Below are 24924 nucleotides of genomic sequence, written 5' to 3'. Positions count from 1 at the left end.
GTCAATTATATTTAAAATTATGCTGTAAGTTATGTTTATAAAAATAGGAATGCAGTATTCTAGCTTATGCTCCGAATTTACATTGTTCTTTTTATGAAAATATATACTGTCTCTGAATATATGTGCTTATATCTATGTATATGACACGTGTATATATGTTCACACATCAACAAAGTATGGCCAATCTCCCATGTAAAACATATATATTAATCTGTACTATATTACACAGCTTTATTTTGTTGCACCTTAAAAAATAAATGACTTAGAAAGTGTTTGAAAACAACCACCAAAATAATGAATATCTCAGGAGTGTATCCCTTAATGGAGTCAGGACTTGGCTCTGTTTCTTCTGTTAAAAATTGACTAAAACTAAAGCATAAGTTACCAGATCCGATGATAGAAGGATTCTAAGAATGTGATTATCATAATTAGTGAAATGTATTTGGAAGGAAGCTTCTTACCATGACCTTCATATTATTTTTTTTAAAGTGATTTAAAAACTTAAAGTTCATCTTTTGTAATAGGATCTCTATTTTACCTTGGAAATATTCACAAAGAACAGAGAAAGGCAAATGTATGACTTGTACATTTTTTGAAATTAATCTCCCAGAGAAGGAAGTGAAGAAAATGTTCTTTTCTCCAAAGAAAATAATACAAAGTACTAAGAGTGAAGCCGTTTGTCCTTTCCAGGAGAACAGCATGCCTGTGTTCAAATCAACCAATCCCTGTAAAGGTTTCCCAGGAGTTACAGTCACCATTGTCTCGTCATTCTCTTACTGAACAATAGAAAACATCACCCCTACACCCGCAGAAGAAGAAAGTAGGTCACCCTTTAGAGTTTTCAACTTTGCTTTATAACATATATTGAGCGTTACTGTTATTAACCCAGTTGATCTGATTTAACATATTCAGCTTAAATTAAAGTTTGTTTTTACCTCAAAAACTTCTTCATCCAAAATCCTTGTTCCAAAAACCGTGATTCCATTGGTATCAACAATTGCTTTCTCACTTCTATCAAGTGGTTTTGTGGTTTTCTTCTTACAATCAACAATCATTGTCACAGTTTTCTTCTCCACGCTGATTGCTACCCGATGCCACCTAAAAAAGCCAAGTAATTCTTTTGTAAGCTTCAAAGACATTGGCTGCCAAACCGTTATTCATGTTAAAATGTTGTGTATTTTAAATTGTAAAAGTGAGCTGAAATCATACAAAAATGTAGGCTTATTTATTAATCAATGGGTTAATAGGTGGCTACTTACTGTTCACCCAGGACAGTGCTAGATACTCAAAAGGACACAATCAGCATAAAAGACACAGCAGAATTAACTGTCCATGCTGATAAGGATGTGCCCATCCTTGGCTTCGCTTTGTGTTGTAGCAACAAAAGCTTAACCTCACTGTGTCCTGATGAAGGTATCTGATAGAGATTAGGGTGGGATATGGGGTAAATAATAGTTTCCATGTACGTAAATGCTTTCTTCCAAAGTGGAATTCCACTTAAAAAAAATTCTGCTCTAGTAATCCCCTGAGATTGACTGCAAAAGGGTTATGTCTACTAATTGAATGACTGCTCCATCTGGAGCAAATGAACATTCTAATTGTAAAACACAATGTGCTGCTCTGTCTTTATTCACATTTATTTCAAGTGCTTTCATTTTCTTTTTCCACTTTAATTTCAAGACAGTTATAGATCACTGCTGTGGGCAGCATCCAAGACTGAGACACAATATCTCTCCTTCTTTCCAGAGTTGGCAGTAAGTGGGAAAACAGAAAGAAAGCATAGTCAACGCATGTGTGGAATGAGAGTCTCAATTCACTCTGCAGCTACTGCTGCAGCTAATTCAGGGCAGTGATGACAGGCTTGGCAGAGGAGACATGGCCAGAACTTTGGAAACTACATTCCCTAACCATACTGTAAAACGGTGGGTTTTATTGACAATATATGGTGCTAACATAAACCACTAAATGAAGCTCACTTGGATTCTGCAAGCCAGTCTGGTTTATATTTTATTTTATTTTTCCAAATTAAAACTGCTAGATTAATATTCCAGAAGTGCCTAAGACTAGATCCATAAAATAAAGTACCCAAAAAGTTGCAGAAGCCTCTCTAAAATGTCTGTTTCATGTGACTTGGCATGGCTGCTGATGAGGACCAAATATATTTCCATATACCCTTACTCTTTGCTCTTTCCACTAGCACATTCAACTGGCATAGGTGTCTGCTTGCTCTGAATTCAGCAAAGATTTATATAAGGAGCTACTTAATACAGTGAGAGTAAAATTTACACATACTTCATGCCAAGAAGCCTGTATCTTCACTTAAACCATTCCTAGTATTTCTGGGTATGTGTTTTTCATTAACAGAAAATAAAATTGATTTTAATAGTTAAAAGCTGATTAGAGCCCTAAACTTGATATTTTTGTTGACTTAATTTAGGCTGTGATAATGATATATCATAATCATGGTATCAGAATAATATTCAAAATACTAACAGTCTTGGAGTCATTCTTAATTATCTCTTTCTCTCAAACTTATACATTCATATTATCAGAAAATCCCATCGTTTCATATATTCAAAGTATAAACAAAATCCAGTGTCCCTCAACTTAGTTCAAGCTGCCATCTCTCTCACCTCGACTCCTAACTGGTCTCTGCCTCTCCTCTAACGCAACCAGAGTGACCTTTTTAAAACCTAAGTCAGATCAAGTCTTTGCCTTGCTAAAAAATCTATTAACTACAGTACAAAAAAGCTGAAGTCCTCATTCTACTTCACAGGGGGGAGGTCCCCTGACCCTCTCTGCCCTCATGTCTGACTTTTTGTGTTCTGATTCCCTGCACCCCAGCCACAAGGCTGCAAGTGTTGTTCACTCTGCCTGGAATGCTCTCCTTCCATCTACCCACATGGCTATTCCCCCACTTCCTGCGTGATTTTACTCAATGCAATCTCATCAAAGAGGACTGGCCTATCTAAAATAGTACACCCTACATACCTTGCCTTGATTTATTTCTAGTCATATAACTATTAGTACTTTGCATGGTAAGTATTTATGTGTCTATTGTCTGTCTTTTCTAATAAAATTTGAGCTCCAGGAGTGGAAGGATTTCACCTGGGTTGTTCACTGCTACAACTCTTGCGCCCTGAAGACTGCCAGCCAAGTGATGGCTAGTAGATAAATCCTTATGGAATGAATGACCATTCATGATGAATGTCATGATTCTTCTTAACAAATGGAAGTGTGTTTAAATACCAATCTTTTTTGCATTTAAATTGTTGTATCAGTCGAGCTCAACAAATACGTCACATTTTAACAGTCTCAAGTGAATAGTGTAGTGCCTGGCACATGTTAAGCATTTAATAAATTGTCATTAAAAGAATATATGAATGAAAAAAGAAATGAATAGTACTAAGTATTGATTTTATTCAATATATTGTCAAAGCAATATTTTACTAGTTTGATATATAAATATAACTACTTATTCTGTTGGATAATGAATAAACTATTTATTGAGCATTTCCCATGTTTTATTTTAATGATTTATTCATACTAAACACTGCCTATTATTTTCAAATAAAATACAGGCTGCAATAAATTGATTCTTTTTTTTTTTTCAGTTAGAAGAGCAGGAAATTAAGGAAAATAAGATTTGGATAACAAAATGAATTAAAAATGTTTTCTACAATTACTAAACATAGCCTAAAATTTTAGCATGAAGTTTGCTAATAGTCAGAAAAAGAAATACAATGTGAAATTACATTTTATTTGTTTATAGGATAATAATGTAAATTACTTGTGAAAGCCTGGTTTTTCCTGGCACTGAAACTTAAAGGTTTCCCTGTGGTCCTGACAAAGATATTACAATGAATATTTTTTTTTTCCTTCCATCTGCACTGCTATTTCCTTCTTGAATTTACACCCAAATGTCCTATGTTACTTACTTCCCATCAGCGATGTTAACAGTTCTGAAGAGTGGATAGTCTTCTGGGGCAGGTTTTCCAGTGTGGTCTTCAAACAGAAAAACAGGTGATCTCCCAACCTCAACACCAACTTGCTGAATACCATGTTCGTTATATATAGATAAAAGGAAAGACTGAATTCCTTTTTTGGGTTTTACTGTAAATAATATTGAAAAATCTTCTGGAAAAGTTCCACCTGAGAAGAGAAGGCCAAAGAATTAGAAATTCCCAATTTCCAAATTGTTCTTATATAGCTATATAATTTTTAAACTTTCTATGTGGCCTTAATAAATCACTTAAGTTTAAACAGTAAACAGATTAATAAAACAAATGGGGAGGGGAACTCTGTTAAGCCTTCCCTGCAATATTGATCCAAGCTATATTCAAATTTTAAAGCCACTCATTTAAAGCACAAAGATTACATGAAATTGCATTCAAAGTTAGAAAACAAGATCATGGTACACTATCAAACACATAGCAAGCATTGTTAAAACAGTTATTTAAGTACTTCTTTTGGTACAAGGTTTGTGTTTTCTGGCTTTGTTTAGTCTATAGGCATATATTCTCCTTTTAAAAAGAGGCATTGTGATGACATAACATACATAGATATTCTTTTCATCACCCCTTCAAAAGCTAAAAAGTTTGTGGTCAGTTATTCCTATCACATAATGCAGTTTCACTAGTAAAAAGCATACGTCATTATAAATCAGAACTATTGAGTAGTTGGCTAACATTATTCTAAATTCAAGAAGGCAGACCATTTTTTTTCTTTTCCCTCTTGCAATCATATCCCAACATACAGCCTAATCTACATAGACGCTCACTAAGCATCTGTTAAATATATCAGTTAAATGATTACATTAAATATATCAGTTAAATGATTACATTAAGTATATTTCAAATAGTTAAGTAATGACTACTTATTATATTATAATTTTTTTTACTAAAATACTGAAGATTAAACTGTGGGTTTATTTTTCAAAATAGTTTTAAAAATATATCTCATTTGATCCTCTTACTACACTGGCCTAAAAATATTATTTGAAGGATGAGATTCCTTCCGATAAAAAGTTGTCCATTTGCAACACTGGTGTGCATACGCAATCAACAGTATCTAGGCCAACATCAAGACCTTCCATATTCAATCCATTCATTCCAAATGCTATTACAGGGAGTAGTATAAAATGATAAATGCATTATGAATATGACTGTCATGGATTCAAAGTCAAAAGATTACAGGATATTTGCAATCCCACTTCTATGAATTTATGGGGAAAGGATCCTTACATGTAAAGATACTATGCTGTCAATTCATCAAAGCACTATTATAAAAGTAAAATGTTAAAGTGAGCTGCAATGGTTGAAGCTGCTGAAATAAAATACAAAATATCTAATAAATGGAACCCTATATGCAGCCACTTAAAAGTAGTAAAAACATGTTTTATGAAGTGGAAATTAATAAAAATGTACTATAAAAGAAAAAAAAGCAAGAAGTATGATACATTGTGATGCTACAAATATATGCATAGAATGTTTAACTAGAAGGCAGTACAGTATCTCAATTAAAAGTTCTGTAACTTGTCAGATTATTTGGCTAAAATCTCAGCACCATCACATCCAAATGAAATTACATCAAACTAAAAAGCTTTTGTACAAGCAAAGGAAACAACGAACAGAGTAAAGAGACAACCTACAGAATGGGAGCATATATTTGCAGACTGTACATCTGATAAGGGGTTAATATCCAAAATATATAAGGAAATCAAACAACTCAATAGCAAAAAAACCCAAATAACCCAACTAAAAACTGGGCAAAAGATCTGAATAAACATTTCACAAAAGAAGACACACAAATGGCCAACAGGTCTATGAAAAAATGTTCAACATCATTAATCATCAGGGAAATGGAAATCAGAACCACAATGAGATATCACCTCACTCCAGTTAGAACGGCCCTTATTGAAAAGTCAAAAGGTAACAAATGTTAACAAGAATGTGGGGAAAAGGAAACCCTTTCACACTGTTGACAGAAGTTTAATTAGTTTAGCCATTATTTAAAATAGTATGGAGCTTCCTCAAAAAATTAAAAATAGATCTAGCAATCCCACTAGTGCGCACATATTAAAAGGAAATGAAATCAGTATATGGAAGAAAGACCTACAATCCAATGTTTACTGCAGACTATTCATAATAGCCAAGATATGGAATCAATCCACCACATCCTTGCTATGTGCACTTAGCAAATTATTTAAAATCTCTTAACTGACCTTCCCATTCATTGACTGGGCTGATAATTTAACCTGTCCACAGAGCTCTTGTGAAAATTATATGAGAGTATGTCACTAAAAAAGCAGTCAATTATTTATTGACTATTTGGCTCTTATCCTTAAATACATATATTTAAACAAAAATTAAACTAAACTCCAAATTAAAAAGCATTAATTTTAAAACATTCTCAATGCTATCACAGCTAAATATATGTGGGTATATATATAATTTTGTTCAATTTTATTTGTATCACAGAGACATCTGATTTTATATTTATGAAAATCAGAAGAAAAATAACCAAAGAAATAAAGTGGAAAGGTAAAGAACATCAATTAACAAAATGCTTTTTATCTGCTTTTATTATAAATATAAATCTAGATAATTCAGCTTATTGTGGAAAAAGGTCCATGGCAAATAAATTTTTCTTCAAATGAGTAGCTCAGAATGCTGAGAATCATAGGAATTCATACCCTAAAGGTAATTCAATTTTTTAAAGATCTCATACAGTGAAAGAAAACAGTGCTAAAATATCATGAGCTAGGGGGACACAATACCTTTTCTCTTTTGCAAAAACATTATGAAAAAACATCCACATAGAGACACTAAGGAAATGAAGAATTTCAGCAAATAATGTATTCATATGACTAAATGATTTATTAAAAATTTTAATTAATCATCTAATTTGTACAGCATAACTGGAAAAATTCTAACTTTTAACTACATTAATGACTAAAATCTTTCAATTATAGAAATTTTTCCCAATTTAAATGAACAATAATATTTTAATTATGATCATTCAGCGATGATCTTTGAAAAAGAAAATTTAGCTATCTAAAAAAGTATAATGATGACAGAATTTTCAGTCTAACCTAGGCACCCTACCTTAGTTTCATTCCTATAAGATTCGAATCAATGTTGTTCATAACGGAATGAATTTATCAGACAGAATTCCCTACATTAGTTCAACAGAAATGAAGCCTCTTAAAATATAAAATTTTATCTGAAATAGCACTGATCAGTATATTTGGAATAGATAAAATGTGGAGTTTTTCAATTTAATTCATATTCTGAAATATATAAATATAAATTAAGAATAAATCATGTTAAATGACTATTGTTTAAAAATGCTATTACTACCTTTGCTATGTGTGTATATATAAAGTCACATATGTATGTAATAATAGCATAACAGATTCAATAGTGATTCTGAAAATGGGCTTTGAAGATCAGTAGTTATTGCATCCATGAACAAATTTGATATGAAAAAGGCACAAAAACTTGGTTATTTGATTTTGATTTTTTTCAATTGTGTCCAATGCTTTTCCATGCAGAATATATGTCTAACTGAAATCCCTTTCTGATGTTGCTGGAAATAAATCAAAGCTGTTGATTAGTGTTGGATGGACATTTGTGCCTACATGAAAATATTCAACCACTTAGACCATGCTCCACTTATTAAGATCTGCACCCAGGTGCTACCTCTGTCTAGACGCAAATTTATCTAATCTCTCCAGGTTACTTTGTAAATAAGCAGTAGCCCAGGAAAGAAGTACCATTATACAAACCTGCCAGGTCAAGTCTAAGAAAATCTCTAGTCCCTGAATTCCCAATAACTGTGACAGCTGACTTATTACATTTCAGATAAGAACAGCATGCAAAAATAATGCAAAATTAACATCTACCAAGAAAGTGTTACCTTCAACAAAAATGTGTACATTAATTTTAGGAAAACATGCACTAAGTATGTCTAAATCCGTATTCCCATTAAATTAATCTAGGTAGTCATTAAGGGTGAAGTTTCCCTCCTATCTCCATCCACAATCAATATATTCTACATGATTATATACAAAACTGTGAAACATGTAAAATGTTGTTTGTCTTCATATGCTATCGTGTTGAAATAAGATAATGCATTATTTAAAAGTTCAAATAAGTGTGTTTTCTGTGATTGTGCTGAATTAAGATTGGCAATTATCAAATTATTGGTTACTTTCATTATATCACTTTGGTGACCACAATGTATTTGGTGTTTGATATATGAAAGAATTATATTCTTCCTTATAACTGGGCATTATTTAGCATGATAAAAATAAAAAATAATAATTAACAAAGAAATAGTAAAACTAGTAGTAGTAGTAACAACAGTAGTGATAGCAGTAATAATTATAATAAAATGAACATACCTGGAAATAACTGTTTTGTTGGGGCACTGAGTTGTGCTTGCTTTGAAACTCTGTAAGCAGTATCTGAACCTTTAGAATTCTTTCTGTTTGTGCAAAATCCTGTTGTTTTTGATATTCCCTCTGGAGAATTGTGAAAATCTAATGCTTTTAGTACATCAACTGGAGCAGCTGAAAAACAAAAAATAAGAAAAATATAACTGAACAAATAATCTAATATAAAAATGAGTATTTTTAACACAGGAAATATTATGTAATTCTATCCCTCAAGTCTGTTTATCACTTGCCATGCTTCTCTAACACTGGGTGGGGGTTTGGGGCAACAGGTAGTAATATAAACCATAACAACATTCCCAAATACAAACTATCTCAAATCTGGATTCAAATTATTGATAAGCAAAACAGAAGGTATGTGTATGTATGTGTGTGCACGTACGTAGGTGGGTGCATGGGTGTATTTAGAATTTCATATGGCCTATATATGAATTTACAAATATTCAGATGCATTTCAATCACAATTTATAATTTTTTTAATAATTCCAAGTAATAACATTATTTGGAATTAAAGTGAAAGTCAGCATCTGTAAATAATTCCATTATTTTCTAATAAAATGACTATTCAACTATTTATAATCTAAACAAAGGTGATTTTGAAGATTCAAATTTACAATGAATATTATACATAAATATTATAAAATGTGCAGTTACCAAGCCATATTTTATACACAAAGGGAAGTTGAAAAAAAGATGCTAAAATATAATAGGCAACACCATAAAATGTCTTGTTTTGAGTGCTTTCCTATGTTAGTTATGCACACAATATATAAAAGTACATATATGTGTGTGAAGGTGCATGTATGCATGTATGTATCTATATAATTTGTTGATTTTTACTCTCTAAATTTGCCAGTTACTTCATGGACATTGCTCCAATGTTTCACAATTTATATTGAAAGTCCCTAGAGATGAATAATCAAGTAATTGTTCCCCCATGCACTTGTACGTAGCCTTAGTGCATATAAGTAACACAGGCCTATTTTTTTGGTGGAAGCATAAATTTCCCAAATCCAATTCATTCCAGCTACTTCCAGCCACTGTGAAGTGGTCAATATAAAATAAATTTGGAACCTTAAACTTTTTGTTTTAAGGGTGACCAGTTTGTATAAACATCTTTATTATCCATTTATCACCCATTAAAAGGGTACAATTCAATGATTTTGGGTATACTACACTTAATTTTTTTTAATTGTGGCAAATATATATAACATAAAATTTACCACTTTAAGTATTTTTAAATGTACAACTAAATAGCATTAATTACACTCACAATGTGCAATCACTACTATTTCTAAAACTTTTTCTTCAGCTCTAACAGAAACTTGGTGACCATTATGCAGTAACACTCCCTTCCCCCCTCCTCTTAGTCCCTGGTAACCTGTAATCTACTTTCTACCTCCACGAAGTTGCCCATTCTAGAAATTTCATTTAAGTGGAATCACACAGCAGTGCGACATGACCTAGCAATTGCATTCCTATGTATATATCCAGGATAACTGAAAACTGGGAGTTGACCACATAGTTGCACACCCTTGTTCTCCCCAGCAATATTCACCATAGCCAAAACGTGGAAACAATCCAAGTTCCCACTGACAGATGAATGGATCAACAAAATGTAGTGTATGTGATATAATTATTCATAAAAGGAAAGACGTCCTGACATATCTTACAACATAGATGAACCCTCAAAACATTACACTGCATGAAATATGCCAGATAGAAAAGGACAAACTGGATTTTTTTAGACCCTCAAATTCCCTGGTCCATAATTACATACCTATTTAATTTAGCAAGCAAGTCAAGACATGAATACTGTGGTGCAAGTATTGTTACAAAAACAAACTTTAGAACCCATATTACCCAATATGGCTTGAAGTCCTCACTTAGCATCGTGGATAGGTTCTAGGAAACTGTGATTTTAGGTGAAAAGACTTTAATGAAACCGATTTTACCATAGGATAATTGATACAAGCAAGAGTCACGTTCCTATGGCATATTTCTGGTCACAAAAACATCACCAAACTTCTCAATAAAGACCCAAAACACTTCTAATTTTTAGAATTGAACTAAATGTGAATTATACAGACATTTAAGAAAGATTCATAAAAACAAGTAAGACAATTATTTACTCCGTTTTTGGTGAATCAGTGAGTGACGGCAGTCATAGCGGCGGCGGGTTAAATCGAGGAATGAATGTCTGCAAAGTGAAAATTGTGAAGAGCCCCTCCTACCACCAAGCAGTTCAGAAACAATCACAAACGTGGGTGCTGTTCTCAGATATCCCTTATTGTCGAGCATTTGGATGATTACTGTAGAGTTTATAAATTTTTATCTGACGATAATATTTATTCATTCATTCATTTTCCAATCTGCTTAATCCAGTTCAAGGTCACAAGTGGCTGGGGCCTATGCAAGCAGCTCAGAATGCAAAACAGGAAACCCCCTTCACCAGGACGCCATTTCATCACAGGGTCCACCCACACCCACACTCACTCCTTGGGACCATGGAGACAAGCTAATTCACCTAACTTGCACATCTTTGGGATGTGGGAGGAAACTAGAGTCCCCAGAGAAAACCCACACAGACAAGGGCAAACCTTAAACAGACAATGGCCCAGGCTGGGAATCAACTTTTTTTTTTTTAATTAATGTTATAAGAAAATGATGTGGAAGTAAACAATGTTATTTAAGGCCTGCTGTTCATATATTCTATTGTCTGTCTATCTGTATTCAAAAATAAACTAAATATTCAGAGCAGGCCACGTCCTGGCCAATGTATCAAGCAGCATGCCTGAGATATAAAATTATAATGGTATTCGAGAAGATATTTTTCCTGTTTGCAATGGATGACTTTTTTTTAGGCCAATGTGATATTTGACCATTTTTACTGTCTTCTCTTATCTTACAACTAAGAAAATAATTATAATAACTGGCATGGCCAGAGAGCTTAATATGTGCCGGTCACTGCCACGTCCTTTATAGGAATTAACCCTCTCAAACCATATGTTCTTATTCCCACTGTGCAGAGGAGGGAAGTGAGAATCAGAGAGCAAAGGAAAATTACCCTTAAGGTCTACGTAAATATCAACTCTATGCTCTTTCCACTTCACCACCCTCACTGCTATACCCTCAAATTAAACCTCTGCAAAAATAGACTGAAAACATTGCTATAATACATTAATATTAAAACTATCTCGAACTAGTTAATTGATGCCTGATGTTTATATTTATTTTAAATTAAACTCAATTCATGTTAGGATATAAACGACTTTGAAGGAGAATATTTCTAAAAGCCACAGCATCTTATCTGCTTATTTTATCTTCTTTTCTTGCTCTGAAGCCATTCTCAAACGTAAAACTGAATAAAGACTCCAGGACAGACATGAACACAGCTATAAAGGCTGTAATTCTTCTGGGAAGAAAAGAATGCAGCCCCATGGTCATGGTCACAACTGAGCACAGGTCAATAACACATAAAATGGACCACAACTCTCCTTTTCTCCAAAGTGTCTTTCAACACGGTGACCTTTTCCAAGAGCATACTCCTTAAAAAGACAGTAAAATAGGGACATAGAATAAAGATTTCAAGTATTTTTTTTTTCTAAAAAGGTATACCAAGTTACAGAAAAGTAAAATTCAGTTCATCAAGTCTTAAATTGTTTTTCTTTCAAGTAAACTAAATAATAAAGTAAGCCACTTGGAAATTCTGCTCATTACTTGATCTCATAATCCTCATAATCATAGCATTTAATAAACTGTCACAATATAGATTCTATTGTTTTGCATACATACACATATGGATGGAGGAAAACTATTTTTTATATTCTGCTAACTGCAACTATTTAAAGATTAAAAGCGGTAATTTATTATGGCTGAATGTAATATATCAAAAAAAGTAAAATTTCCATATTCAAAGCAATTCTTAAATGCCTTTAATATTGTCATTGTTTCTATGTTGCCAACTGGTGGCACAGACCATGATTAAGCATTTCAGATGTATCCAATTCAGCACAGTATTTTTTTCAGTAATATTTTCTTGTATTTTATTGCATACTTATAGGTTTATTACGTGAGACAATAGGATATCAGTGCCCAGTCTGCTACTTCATGGCCATTTAACTGGTTTGCGTGCCCTTGCCCTTCAATCTGCATGCCACAGCTTGACTGAGCTTCCAGAAATCCATACCTCATGTCACTCTGCTGCTTCAATTCCTTCAGAGAACTGGGCTGACTTTCGGAAGGTATTCACATTCCTCGCATGCACAATCTTGATAATCTGGACACACCCATTCATCCTCCCAGTCTACCCCCCACTGTACGTCCATTCTTATCTCTCATTACCCCTAATTCCCTCCTCACTCAGTACTCAATCCAGACTGAACTCAGACTTCCCAGAAACCACCACGTGCTTTTGCCTACCTCTGGGCCTCTGTAAGCCCTACTCCCCTCCCCCCCTCCCCCCTCCCCCGTCTGAAACACTTAGTTCCTCCTCACCTGAAAAATGAGTAGAATATAACTGATGTGTTATCTTCTCCAGAAAGTATTCCCTATCTCCCAAAGCTATTCATAGATTAGATGCGCCAACCTCTATTATAGCACCTTGCATTCTTGGTTTTAATTATTTGCCTACCCTTGCCTTTTTCCCTTCAAAAACATGCATACACACACACACACACACACAACACAGAGTATATAAAACGTGAGTAGAATGTAAAACACAATAATGTGAAAATAGATGGGAGCAACTTCTTCTGAAGTTCACGGGGCTCTCTAATGTTGAAACAAAAATTTTTGAGGTCCTACTGTGCATTCTCTGTTGTATTCTGTTGACCTTTTGAATGCCACCACCCATTCGCTGATCAGTTTGATCCCTGGTCTTTGATCCTTTCTCCTCTGTTGCCTTCATCATCCACATGGATTGCTGATCTAGTACCTCACAATGCTTTGACTGTTTCATCTCTATTTCTCCTCCAAGCATCTCTGCTAACTCCCATGACCAGTAGGGAACAGCAGCATTACATCGCAAGCAAGACTGCGTCTGAGTTCCACCCCTCCCACTTAGCATCTGTGTAATCTGGACGGATTACTTAACTTCCCTGTGCCTCAGCTTCCACCTCTGTAAAATGAGAATAGGAAAGCTATTTACCTCAAAGAGTTTTTATCAGAACTGAGTTGGTATGTGCAGCAATGCCTTAGAATGGTGGCAGGGAAAACTATGCCTATAGGCTAAGACCCCCTTGCTGCCCATTTTTATATGGTACGTGAGATAACAATGGTTTTACACTTTTAAACGGTTGAAAATAATCAAAAGAAGAATACTTTGTGACACATGAAAACTGTATGAAATTTAAATTTCAGCATGCATAAATACTTTTATTGAAACCCAGCCACACCCATTCATTTATATACATCCATAGCTGCTTTCGTACTACAGTGACAAGAGTCGCATGGCTGCAGCAGAGAGAGTGTGGCCCACAAAGGCTAAAATATCTACTATGGAGCCCGTTTAAGCTGAGTCCTGGAGGATGAATAGGCGTTCATTAGTGAAGAGAAGAGGGAAAGAAACAGCAAATATGGCAGCACAGGTACAAGAGAGCACAGATTTCAAGGAAAGCAGTCATGCTTGCCAACATATCAATACTAAACAAATTTGGTTTTCCAAATTCCCCCTGGATGCACCATGGCCGCTGAAGACCTCTGGAGAAAAATCCCATCTTTGTCAGGAATTCACTGCCACGAACTCCAAGAAAGCCATCTACAATAACACCTGTCCACTTGCCCACCTGCCAAATTTATTGCACCGGTTAGAATAAACTTCTGTCAGTTTCGGAAATGTACCTTGCCCCCTTTATTTGTCTTCCCTCGATTGGTTGAGGACAGCTGACTGATTTTTCAACCCTGTCGTTAGAATAACCCGGAGAGCTACTAAGGCATGTGGATGCCTGGGTCTCACCACAGATCTAATAAACCAGAAGGGCTGGGATGGAGCCCAGGCATATCCACTTTTTCTTTCTTTTTTTTTTTTTTTTTTTTGAGACGGGGTCTCGTTCTGTCACCCAGGCTAGAGTGCAGTGGTGTCATCATAGCTCACTGCAACCCAAATGCCTGGACCCCAGTGATCCTCCTGCCTCAGCCTCCAGAGTAGCAGGGACCACACGTGTGCACTACCACACCCAGCTAACAGGCATCCACAATTTTTAAAAGTTTCTCAGTTGAGTCTAATTGCAGCCAGGGATGAAATATGGTGGATTCAGATCTAGCCACAATTTGGTCTAAACCTAAGCATGACTTCTTCCAGGAATTTTTTCCTTATCCCTCCCAGGTAGATTATGTGACCCTCTCTTATGATCCCACGTGATCTGTATTCCCCGTGGAAAGCCCCACACTCTATTTTGTTTGCTTGCTTAATTATGTCATTCTGGCACTAGACCATAGGCTCTCAGGCACAGTGTGTGTCTAAATGATGGTCATGATTTTCCTGTTACATATTTACATCACCTAATCTATCTATCTATCTATCTCTCTCTCTCTCTCTCTCTGCTGAGCATGTAATTTATTGTTTATCATCTGCCTTCCTTGATAGACTGTAAACCCTTTGAAAGTGAACATTAGTGCTATTGATGTTCACTGTTATATTTCCAAGTCTTAGTGGCTAAAGCACAGTAAATGATCAATGAAGACATGCTTAATAAATGAATACAGGAGTAGCTACATCTGGTTGAAGCATCTTTCCCAACAATCTGAGAAGGAAAAAAGAGAGCTGGAAGTGACCTTTACCAACAACTTGTAGAGCTTTCCAAGTTTGGTTGTTTCCATTGTTTGATTCAGGTATGGCAAGAACACAGGCATGAAGTAGCCTTTCTAATACAGATGCTTTCCCAACTCCTAGAAAGGCACTTACCTTCACCTTGTACCTCACATCAAAGACCACATAAGAAGCATACCATTAGGGAAAGAAATAAAAAATAAAATAAAACAGAGAAAAAGTTCTCAACCATTATCTATCCAGTCAAGAAATGCTTTATGGCTCCAGATGAGTATCAAAAAGCCAAGATTCCTCCTTTGAGCATGTAGTAGTGGGATATAGGACTGACAGAAAAAAGACAAAAGAGAAGTGACTATTTATTACAATTTACCTCCTGCCAATACTTGCTATATTTCAAAATCATGACTCTTAATAAAAAGTCTAAAAACTATAATATGGCAAGCACATAAACAACAAATAACTCAGTTTCTGTAGTCAGAACTGCCCAACTTTGAACTCAAATTCAGTATTTATTATCTGTATGACTTTGGATAAGCTACTCACCCCTCCAAGACTTAGTTTCCTCAATTTAGCCCACTTTGAGAATTAAATGCAATAAGGAATTTTAACCTTCAGATAGTGTCTAATACATAATAAATATTCAAAAAATAATACTTATTAAGTTATTATTCCCTAAAAATGTCAACCTTTCTGAACATTTTCAACAGTTCCAGCGAGCGCCATCCACATCTCCCCAGAGCTATAATTAATTCGATTCCTGTTATCTGTTTCCTCCAACTACCTTGGGAAGCCTTTTTGCAGTACAGTAGAATACTGAACAGTTTTCATCTCTAAAATGTTCATTAGATATCATCCACGAAATTTATGTACTGTTTAGCAATCTCTCCCACACGCTCATATGTTATTCCAGATACACACAACCTCAGGAGGTTTCCTGGAACTTAGCTTAAGCAACCAAATGGGCCTCAAATCTATATTTTCATGTTCACCACTCACCCTGTGGTATGATCTGACATTAATACACTGATATGATTAGCATTTTTCTCTTTTCATACTTTTTTCTTTTCATTGCAGAGAAATTGATATATACCTTAAACACAGTAACCCTGATAGTTATATATTAAAAGGTTTAAAAATCTAGTATAGTAGGCTCTTTCCTCTGACTCTATTCTTTCATTTATTTTAAATACATATATGCCACATACCAACCATGTGTTATAAACCAACAGGAAGTACTAGACAATTAAACATATTGACCTAAATTCTCCCATATTTAAATAGGTACAGGAGTTCATCTTCAAACAATGATGTGACGCAAATAATGCCAATAAAAATCACATATTTTTCTTACATCACAAAAGAATCATTTTAACTGAAATTACCATACATTTTATTTATATTTTGCAATCTAATCTTTATAGTTAAAAAGTAAATATGAGAAAAATTAACTGCTTAGATGTATTAGTAAATTGTAAATTATATAAGAAACCACTATAGTTGTATAGTTCACATTAAATCCTCCTGGACATGGGCTGTGTTACATAATACTATTTAGAGATCAATTTTCCCAAAAAATGTTCTATAATCAGCTAAAATATATTGCCATTAATAATACTATGTCTACTTAATATATTTCTCTACACATACACATAAATAATGCAAATAAAATAAATTTAAGTATCTCAAGGTTCAAGATTTAGATGGACATTACTGAAAAAAATTGAGTATTTCATATTTGAACAATTAATAATATTAAATTGAGAATGACATGGACAAATACAATATAAACCAATAACCTGGAGTTTTAGGAATTTTATATTTAATTTCATCAAACCAAGCACCTAACAAGCATATTGGTACTATCTGTTTAGAAAATAGAAACCTAGGCCAGGTGTGGTAACTTATGCTTATAATCCTAGCACTCTGGGAGGCCAAGGTGGGGATTGCTTGAGACCAGGAGTTCAAGACCAGCCTGTGCAACATAGCAAGCCTGTCTCTACAAAAAAATTTAAGAATTAACTGGGCATGGTGGTCCACATCTACAGTTCCAGCTACTCGGAAGGCTGAGGCAGGAGGATCATTGAAGCCCAGAAGTTTGAGGTTGCAGTGAGCTATGATGATGCCACTGCACTCTAGCCCAGGCAACAGAGCAAGATCCTGTCTAAAAAAAAAAAAAAAAAGAAAGAAAGAAAGAAAAAGAAAAGAAAATAGAAAGCTAATGAACAAATGCAAATATACTTTCTTACAACTCTGTGAAAATACTAGCTTAAAAAATCAATTGCATAATAAAACCCATAATTGTAAAGGTTAAGAAAAACACATAGTGAAATATTCTGAAGTAGAAAATGGAAAAAATGTGCCCTCAATTAAAATCAATTGTATTCACATACCATTGTTGACTGTTTATGATTTTAATACTGCCTTATTTAGGGATTATGAGAAATACAGTTGACCCCAAACAAAAGTTTGAACTGTGCAGGTCCATTTTCATGCAGATTTTTAAAAATAAATATATTGGAAAATTTTTTGGAGATCTGTAACAATCTGAAAAAACTGCAAACTACATAGCCTAAAAATATCAAAAAAATTAGAAAAAGTTATGTATATCATGAATGCATAAAATATATGTAGATACCAATCTATTTTATCATTTGCTACCATCATTGACTACCATAAAATATATATAAATATAGTATGAAAATTTAAAATTTATCAAACTTATGCACACACAGACCATACATGGCACCATTTGCAATAGAAATGTAAACAAATGCAAAGATGTGGTATTAAATCATAACTTCATAAATTTAACTGTAGTTCTTACTATACTGTTATAATAATTTCATGGCCACCTCCAGTTGCTATTGCAGTAAGCTCACGTGTTGCAAGTATTCACTTAAACCGCTTTGTGATGCTAATCATAGTTCATCTCTCTAGTAAATTGAGTATCTCAGAAAAAGGCATCTCTTGCAGTTCTCATGTACTTTTCATTTGTGTTTAGTACAATACTATAAACTTTGACTAACACCATGGGACCCATATGAAGTACCACTAATGGTCTAGAAGTGCTCCCAAGAAGCAGAGAAAAGTCATAACATTACAAAAAAAGTTGAATTGTTTGATATGTACCATAGATTGAGATCTGCAGCTGTGATTGCCAGCCATTTCAAGATAAATGAATCCAGTATAAGGACCATTGTAAAAAAAAAAAAAAAAAAAAAAGGAAATCCATGAAGCCATCACTGCAGCTACACCAGAGGGTGCAAAAACCTTGCAGTTTTTGCAAAAATACCTTTTTTTATTTTGTCTTGAAAATGCTGTTTTTATGTGGATGCAGGATTGCCATAAAAAAGGCATACCAATAGATACTAATATGATGCAAAAAAAAGCAAAGTTATTATATGACAACTTAAAGCAAAAGGAAGGTGAAGCGATCTAAAGCTGGAGACTTTAATGCAGCAAAGGATGGTTTGATAATTTTAGAAAGAGGATTGGCTTAAAAAATGTCGAGATAACAGAAGCAGCTTCCACTGACCAAAAGGCAGCAGACAAGTGCCAAGACACCACTAAGAAAATCATTGAGGAGAAAGGATAAGCGCTTGAACAAGTTTTTAATGTAGACAAAAGCTCCCTCTTCTGGAAAAACGCCACAAAGGACATTAATTAGTAAGGAAGAGAAGTGAGCATCAGGATTTAAGGCAGGAAGGGATACGCTAACTCTACTGTTTTGTGCAAATTCTGTCAGGCTTATGATCAGGACTGCCCTTATCTATAAATTTGCAAACCCTGGAGCCCTGAAGGGGAAAGATAAGCGCCAGCTGCCAGTCTTTCGGTTGTACAAAAAGAAAACATAGACAACAATATTCCTTTTTCTGGATTGGTTTTATCAATTCTTTGTCCTTGAAGCCAGTAAGAAACCGCCTTTTAAAGTTCTTTTAATATTGTACAATGTCCCCGGCCATCCAGAACCCCCTGAGTTCAAGTTCGAAGGTGTTGAAGTGGTCTACTTGCCCCCAAACATTACATCTCTATTTCAGCCTCTATATTAGGGGATCATAAGGTCCTTTAAGTCTCATTACACACTGTACTCTAAAGAAAAGACTGTCAACGCTATGTAAGAAAACCCCGTTAGAAAGAACATCAAGAAAGTCTGGAAGGATTATACCATTGAAGATGCCAGAAAAAGACATGAAAGCCATCAAGCCTGAAACAATCAATTCCTGCTAGAGAAAACTGTGCCCAGATATTGTGCATGAATTCTCAAGTTTTATGACAGAAAGGAAATCATGAAAAACACTGCTAATATGGCAAACAAGGTGGGGGATGAAGGGTTTCAAGATATGGGTCTTGAAGAAATTCACAAGCTAATAGACACCACACCACAAGAATTAACAGAAGACAAATGGATGGAGAGCAGTGCTTCCGCACCAGTGCCCGAAGATGAGGAAGAAGACATAGATGAAGCAACGCGAGAACACAAATTGACGTTAGACAATACGGCAGAAGGGTTCTGATAATTCAATACGCTTTTGACTTCTTTTACAACATATGCCTTTCTATAATACGGGCATTGAAATTAAAGAAAACAAGGGAAAAAGAACTGATACCATACAGAAACATTTTTAGAAAGATGAAAAAGCAAAAAAAGTCAGACAGAAATTATGATGTATTTCCATAACATTACACTAACTGTGTCTGCCTCCCCTGCCTCCCCTTCCACCTCCTCTACCTCTTCCTCCTCTGCCACCTCTGAGACAAGAAGACCAACCCCTTCTCTCCCTCCTCCTCCTCAGCCTACTGGACATAAAGATTGTGAAGGTGAAGACTTTTATGATGATCCACTTCTACTTAACGAATGGAATAATAAATATATTTTCTCTTCCTTTTGACTTCTTAACATTTTCTGCTCTCTAGCTTACTTTATTATAAGAATATAGTATATATACATATAACATACAAAATACGTGTGAATCAACTTTATGTTATCAGTAAAGCTTCCAGTCAACAGTAGGCTATTAGTAGTTAAGTTTTGAGGTAGTCAGAAGTTATACACAGATTTTCAATTGTGTGTGTGGTTGGCTCCTATAACCCTCGCCTTGTTCAAGGGACAAATGTACATAAAATTAAGGATCCTGAATTTAGCCTTGATTAAGAACAATAAATAAATTTTCTTTGAATATTAACATATTTATACATTTCCTTGACAATATCTATTCTATAATTGCTTTTTAGTTCTGCAGCTGGGAATATCTCCCATTTACTTTCTAGATAACCATCATCATTGCTCTTAAACTAATGAAACAAAGTGTAAACTCTCATTACCATTCCTACACAGGTATAATCTCTTAGAACATCTGGATCAATATCCATAGTGTCCATCAAATAAGAAAAACACTTTATTATGTGGGACTTGGTAGACATATCAACTATGTGCAAATAGGTAAAATGAAATGAAAAACTATGGGAATTATTGGATACATCTGGCCTAGATGCTGCTAACATCTGAAAGCTTAAGTAATTATCTAATTCTCCAAACTTATCTAATTCTACATTTTTATTTTAAAACAAAATCTGTATCTTTAATTTAAACACATCATTATTTTCTATTTGCACTATTTTATTAGTGCTAAGGAGAAAAATAAATCACAAAAAGAGTACAGGAAGGGTTGCAGAGGCATGGATTATAATATTAAAGAAAAAGAACAGGAAAGGCCCTAATAAGAAAACGATATTTGGGCAAAGTCTGGAAAGTCAAAGGCGGCTCCTCTATCCTGATCTTTTTGCAGAATATGATTCTAAGCAAAAGGAACAACAGGTGCAAAGAACAATAGTTGGCCCAGAATGTTGAAGGAAATGCACAGAGACAGATCTCTCTCCAGCAAAGGGACTAAGAAGGATGTAAGAGACGAAGTCAGAGAAGTAAAGGTAGGGTATACTGAAAGCAGACTGTCGTGCGGGATCTTCAAGGAGGCTGGATTTTATTCCAAATGAAATGGAAAACCATTGGAAGGTTAAGAGGAGAAGGATGATGTGAACCAACTTACTTTTTATGGATTTAACTTTTTAGAGCACTTTTAGATCCACAACAAACTTGAGAGGAAGGTGAAGAGATTTCCCATTCAACTTATTTTTTCAGACCACTGGGGCTGTTATGTTGAGGACAGACTATAGGAGCACTGGAGTGGAATAAAATGTTGCTCTCTTGGACTGAGAAATGAAGTACTGGGGCAGATTCTGAACATATTTTGAAGGTAAAACAGACAGGAGTTGCTGATAGGTTGGATATGGGGTAGGAGAGAAAATCAATCAAAGCTGACTCCAAGGTTTTTGGCTTCAACCATCATGATCGATTTTGCTGCCATTAAGTGAGATGAAGAAGACTCTGCGAGGAACAGTATTCAGCAGGAAAGTTCTGCCATTCAGTTTGGGGCATACTAAATTTGAGATGACTTAATAAATGTCATTAGGAATCTTCAAATAGGCAGTCAAGTATGCAGGTCTGGAGTTCAAGAGAACTCCAGGCTAGAAATAAAATTTTAGAAGTTGACAGCCTACCAATATTATTCAAAACTACAGTTAATTAATAACATGATTACTTTAAAACTCTATGTGATATAACTTCCATACAAAGAAAACTTTAAGACTTAAAAAAATAACAATAAACAATTTGTCCTCTCAAATAATAAAAATAGAGATCACGGTCCAATATATTAATCCTCAGAAATGAAAATCACTATTTGCAATTCTTGTTCTTATAGATGCTATGATTTGGGTGATAACAAGAACAATCACCTAAGGTTTAGAAATGCTAAGTTACTACTTTGTCTTGCAGCAAATTTGATAAATACATAGACGTATTTGCTTCATGTACTCTCTTATAAAATAGGAAGATCATTTATTTATATATTTTGCAAGTTTATGATGACCATAATTCATATAAAGTATAACTTTAAAAAACTGCTTGTCCTACTTTCATTATAGCATCAAAAATATTTTATGACAAATATTTCAGTTTGTAAACACTGTGTGCTTTAGGATGTTATGCAAAACCAACCGCCCCAGTCTTCATGGTTGAAGAGAAATATTTCTAGAGGAGATAATATACAAATTCTGAATAAAAAACAATGTTTAGCAGAGTGGCAGAGTGCTTAGGGTAGAGGTCATAGCTTGGCTTCCAGGTAAAACAGAGAGTGATATTTTCAGGAAATCACAATAATATCAGCAGAAATAGGTTCAAGATACTTCTGTAGTCATTGACAGTAACGGATAAGCATAACCACATATCACTTGTCAGACTGTTAGGCTATTGACAAGTCATTAGAGCTGTCACCAACACCCTCACTTCATTCAACAAAGATTTTTCAAATGCCTAGTATGTGACGGGCTCTGTTCTAGATGCTCTGGACACACTGAATAAAACAGATAAAGATACCTGTCCTAGCGATTTTAGTGTGACTAAAATATACAATGGATAGGAATAAAATATAAAAACTATATAACTTTGTTCAAAACAATTTTATAACTCTCTATTAATCTCATGAAGCACTCAAAGCCTTATACACTTCTCATTTGAAGATGATACTTCATAATATAATAACACTAATATACATAACATACAAATTAATTTCTAAGAAAGAATGAGTTTATTAAAATAATCATAAAGCAGACAAGCCACTACTTCTATAGTTGTCAAGCAAACTCAGACAATTAATCCCCAATAGCACAGAAAGCTGAGATAAAAAGTTCAATAAATGAATACATTTTTATATAAAGCATTAAAACAAAATCTGTATCTTTAATTTATGTTACAGGAATATTTCCAATTATCACTTTTACAGATTATAATTCTTAGATTAAATTTGCCCTTCTTGCTCAGCAACAGAAAAGTGAAACAATGATTTATGCTTCCGTCAAAACAAAAATACCACTTCCTATCTTAAAGTAGAACACAATTTGAGAGGTAATATAATTAATCATGAGCTGCAAATATTCAGAGGCATCTTTGGAGAGAACATGCAAAACTGTTTTCCAGATGAGAAAGCTAAACTCCAACTTATTTACATTTAGAGTAAGTTAAAAAGGGGCAGGGGGAGCTAATCACTACTAACAAACTTTCATTTCACACCATCCCAAGTTAGCTCTATTTTTATCTTGTTCCAGTCTGCTGGGTAAAAGCAGAAGATAACTGATCATCAAAATAGTGACTACACCAGATACTGTGCATTCTGGCACCATGGTAGACACTGGGAACACAAATAAAACTAGATTACAGTCATTACCTTCCCAGCATTTCCTAGACCTAGAGGAAGACTGACATGTACATGAGTACTTCTTAAAATAATGATAATGTTTTATTTATTTTTTTTGCAAACCACGTGCCTTCTAATAACATTCTCCCAGTTGAGTACATTCCAAATAGCTTTTAGGTAATCAGGTCTGACATTTTTATACTGAAACTCCCGTACATCAATCTCAAAAGTGGAATGAGACCCGATGTTCCTTGCAATGGAACCTAATTAGAACTAGCAGTGATCTGTCAGGGTCCTTGTTATTTAATGAAATCAAGACAACCCCAGTTGAAACCTTGAATGCCAATGGATACATCTGTCAACTTCTCCTTAAGTTAGTCAAAGGAACCAAAGTAATATTTGATGGCTTCCAGCAACTCTCCTTTAAGTTCCCCACCACCACTGAAGCTTAGGCTTGTCCCTAACATGGTAAGAGTGATGTGGCCTCCATCATTGAACTTCAGCGCAATCGAAGAGCCACCTGAATTATAACATCACCCTTGGCCAAGGCCTCTTCATATTTGGTATATATAGGCCTTGGTAGCACTCAAGTTTTTCACACAATTGATGTGATGCTTTCTGTGGTGCAGCTAAATGATTTGTGTATTAATGTTAGGCCACAGGGCACCATAATTATAACACAAATCTAGAAGGCTCTGTAGAAACATTAGAACACCCAAGAAAGTAAATATGAACAAGTGATCAAAAGCAAGGGCTCTGGAGCAAGATTGTCTGTGTTCGAATTCTGGGTCTAACACTTACTAGCTACGTGACTTTGGGCAAGGTAATTAATTTCTCTGTTTTTCAGTTTTCTCATGAATAAAAGAAGTATTTTGATATCAGCTTACTTCCAGGACAATTATCACAATGAAATAAGATTCTATATAAAAGGTGCTTACAATAAAACCTGGTACATACTAAGCATGCACTTAGTATTAGCTCTCTCTATTATATCTGCCTGGAGCTATAACAGAACGTTTTACGGAACTGTGACATTTGAGTTAAATTTTGAACGATGAAGTACGAGAAGGTGTTTGTTGGATGGATGAGGAGAGAACAGATATTCCAGGGAAAGTGTTCAAAGACAGGTGAGAATACAGGCAAGAGGTTGAACGTGAAGTGCAGAGTCCATGGGAGGAGGGCTGAGAAGGTTTGAAACAGCTGGTCAGGAGCCTGGACATACAGAGGGGGCCACATCCTGAAAGCCATTCTACATCATGCTAAGCCATTTAGACCCGCAAATGTATCCTCAAAGCCAGTGAAGTACTGCCAAAACTCATTAGCATTCAAAAGGAAGAGTGACACCAGGAGCAGGCAGTGCTCCACTGTGAGACTCCAGTCCAAAGAGGGAAGTAAAGGAAAGATGTCACTTTAATATTGATGGCTCTTCTTTTTCTGCAAAGCTCTCT

The 24924-nt window shown here is 34.8% G+C and overlaps 1 protein-coding gene across 4 annotated transcripts in view; it reads right to left on the bottom strand.

Moving 5' to 3' along the window:
- COL11A1 (collagen type XI alpha 1 chain) overlaps window positions 1–24924 on the bottom strand; it is a 200556-nt gene that overhangs the window by 168733 nt on the left and 6899 nt on the right. For all 4 annotated transcript variants that reach the window (XM_069479087.1, XM_069479089.1, XM_069479086.1 and 1 more), the window contains exons 2-4: window positions 8408–8575; window positions 3939–4152; window positions 936–1098 (exon numbers count right to left, since the gene is read on the bottom strand). In XM_069479087.1, the coding sequence (XP_069335188.1) occupies window positions 936–1098; window positions 3939–4152; window positions 8408–8575 (545 nt within the window). The remainder of the gene's footprint in view (window positions 1–935; window positions 1099–3938; window positions 4153–8407; window positions 8576–24924) is intronic.

Source organism: Eulemur rufifrons, chromosome 8, assembly GCF_041146395.1.
Source record: "Eulemur rufifrons isolate Redbay chromosome 8, OSU_ERuf_1, whole genome shotgun sequence".
NCBI classification, from domain to species: domain Eukaryota; kingdom Metazoa; phylum Chordata; class Mammalia; order Primates; family Lemuridae; genus Eulemur; species Eulemur rufifrons.
This window is presented reverse-complemented; position numbering and strand designations above follow the sequence as displayed.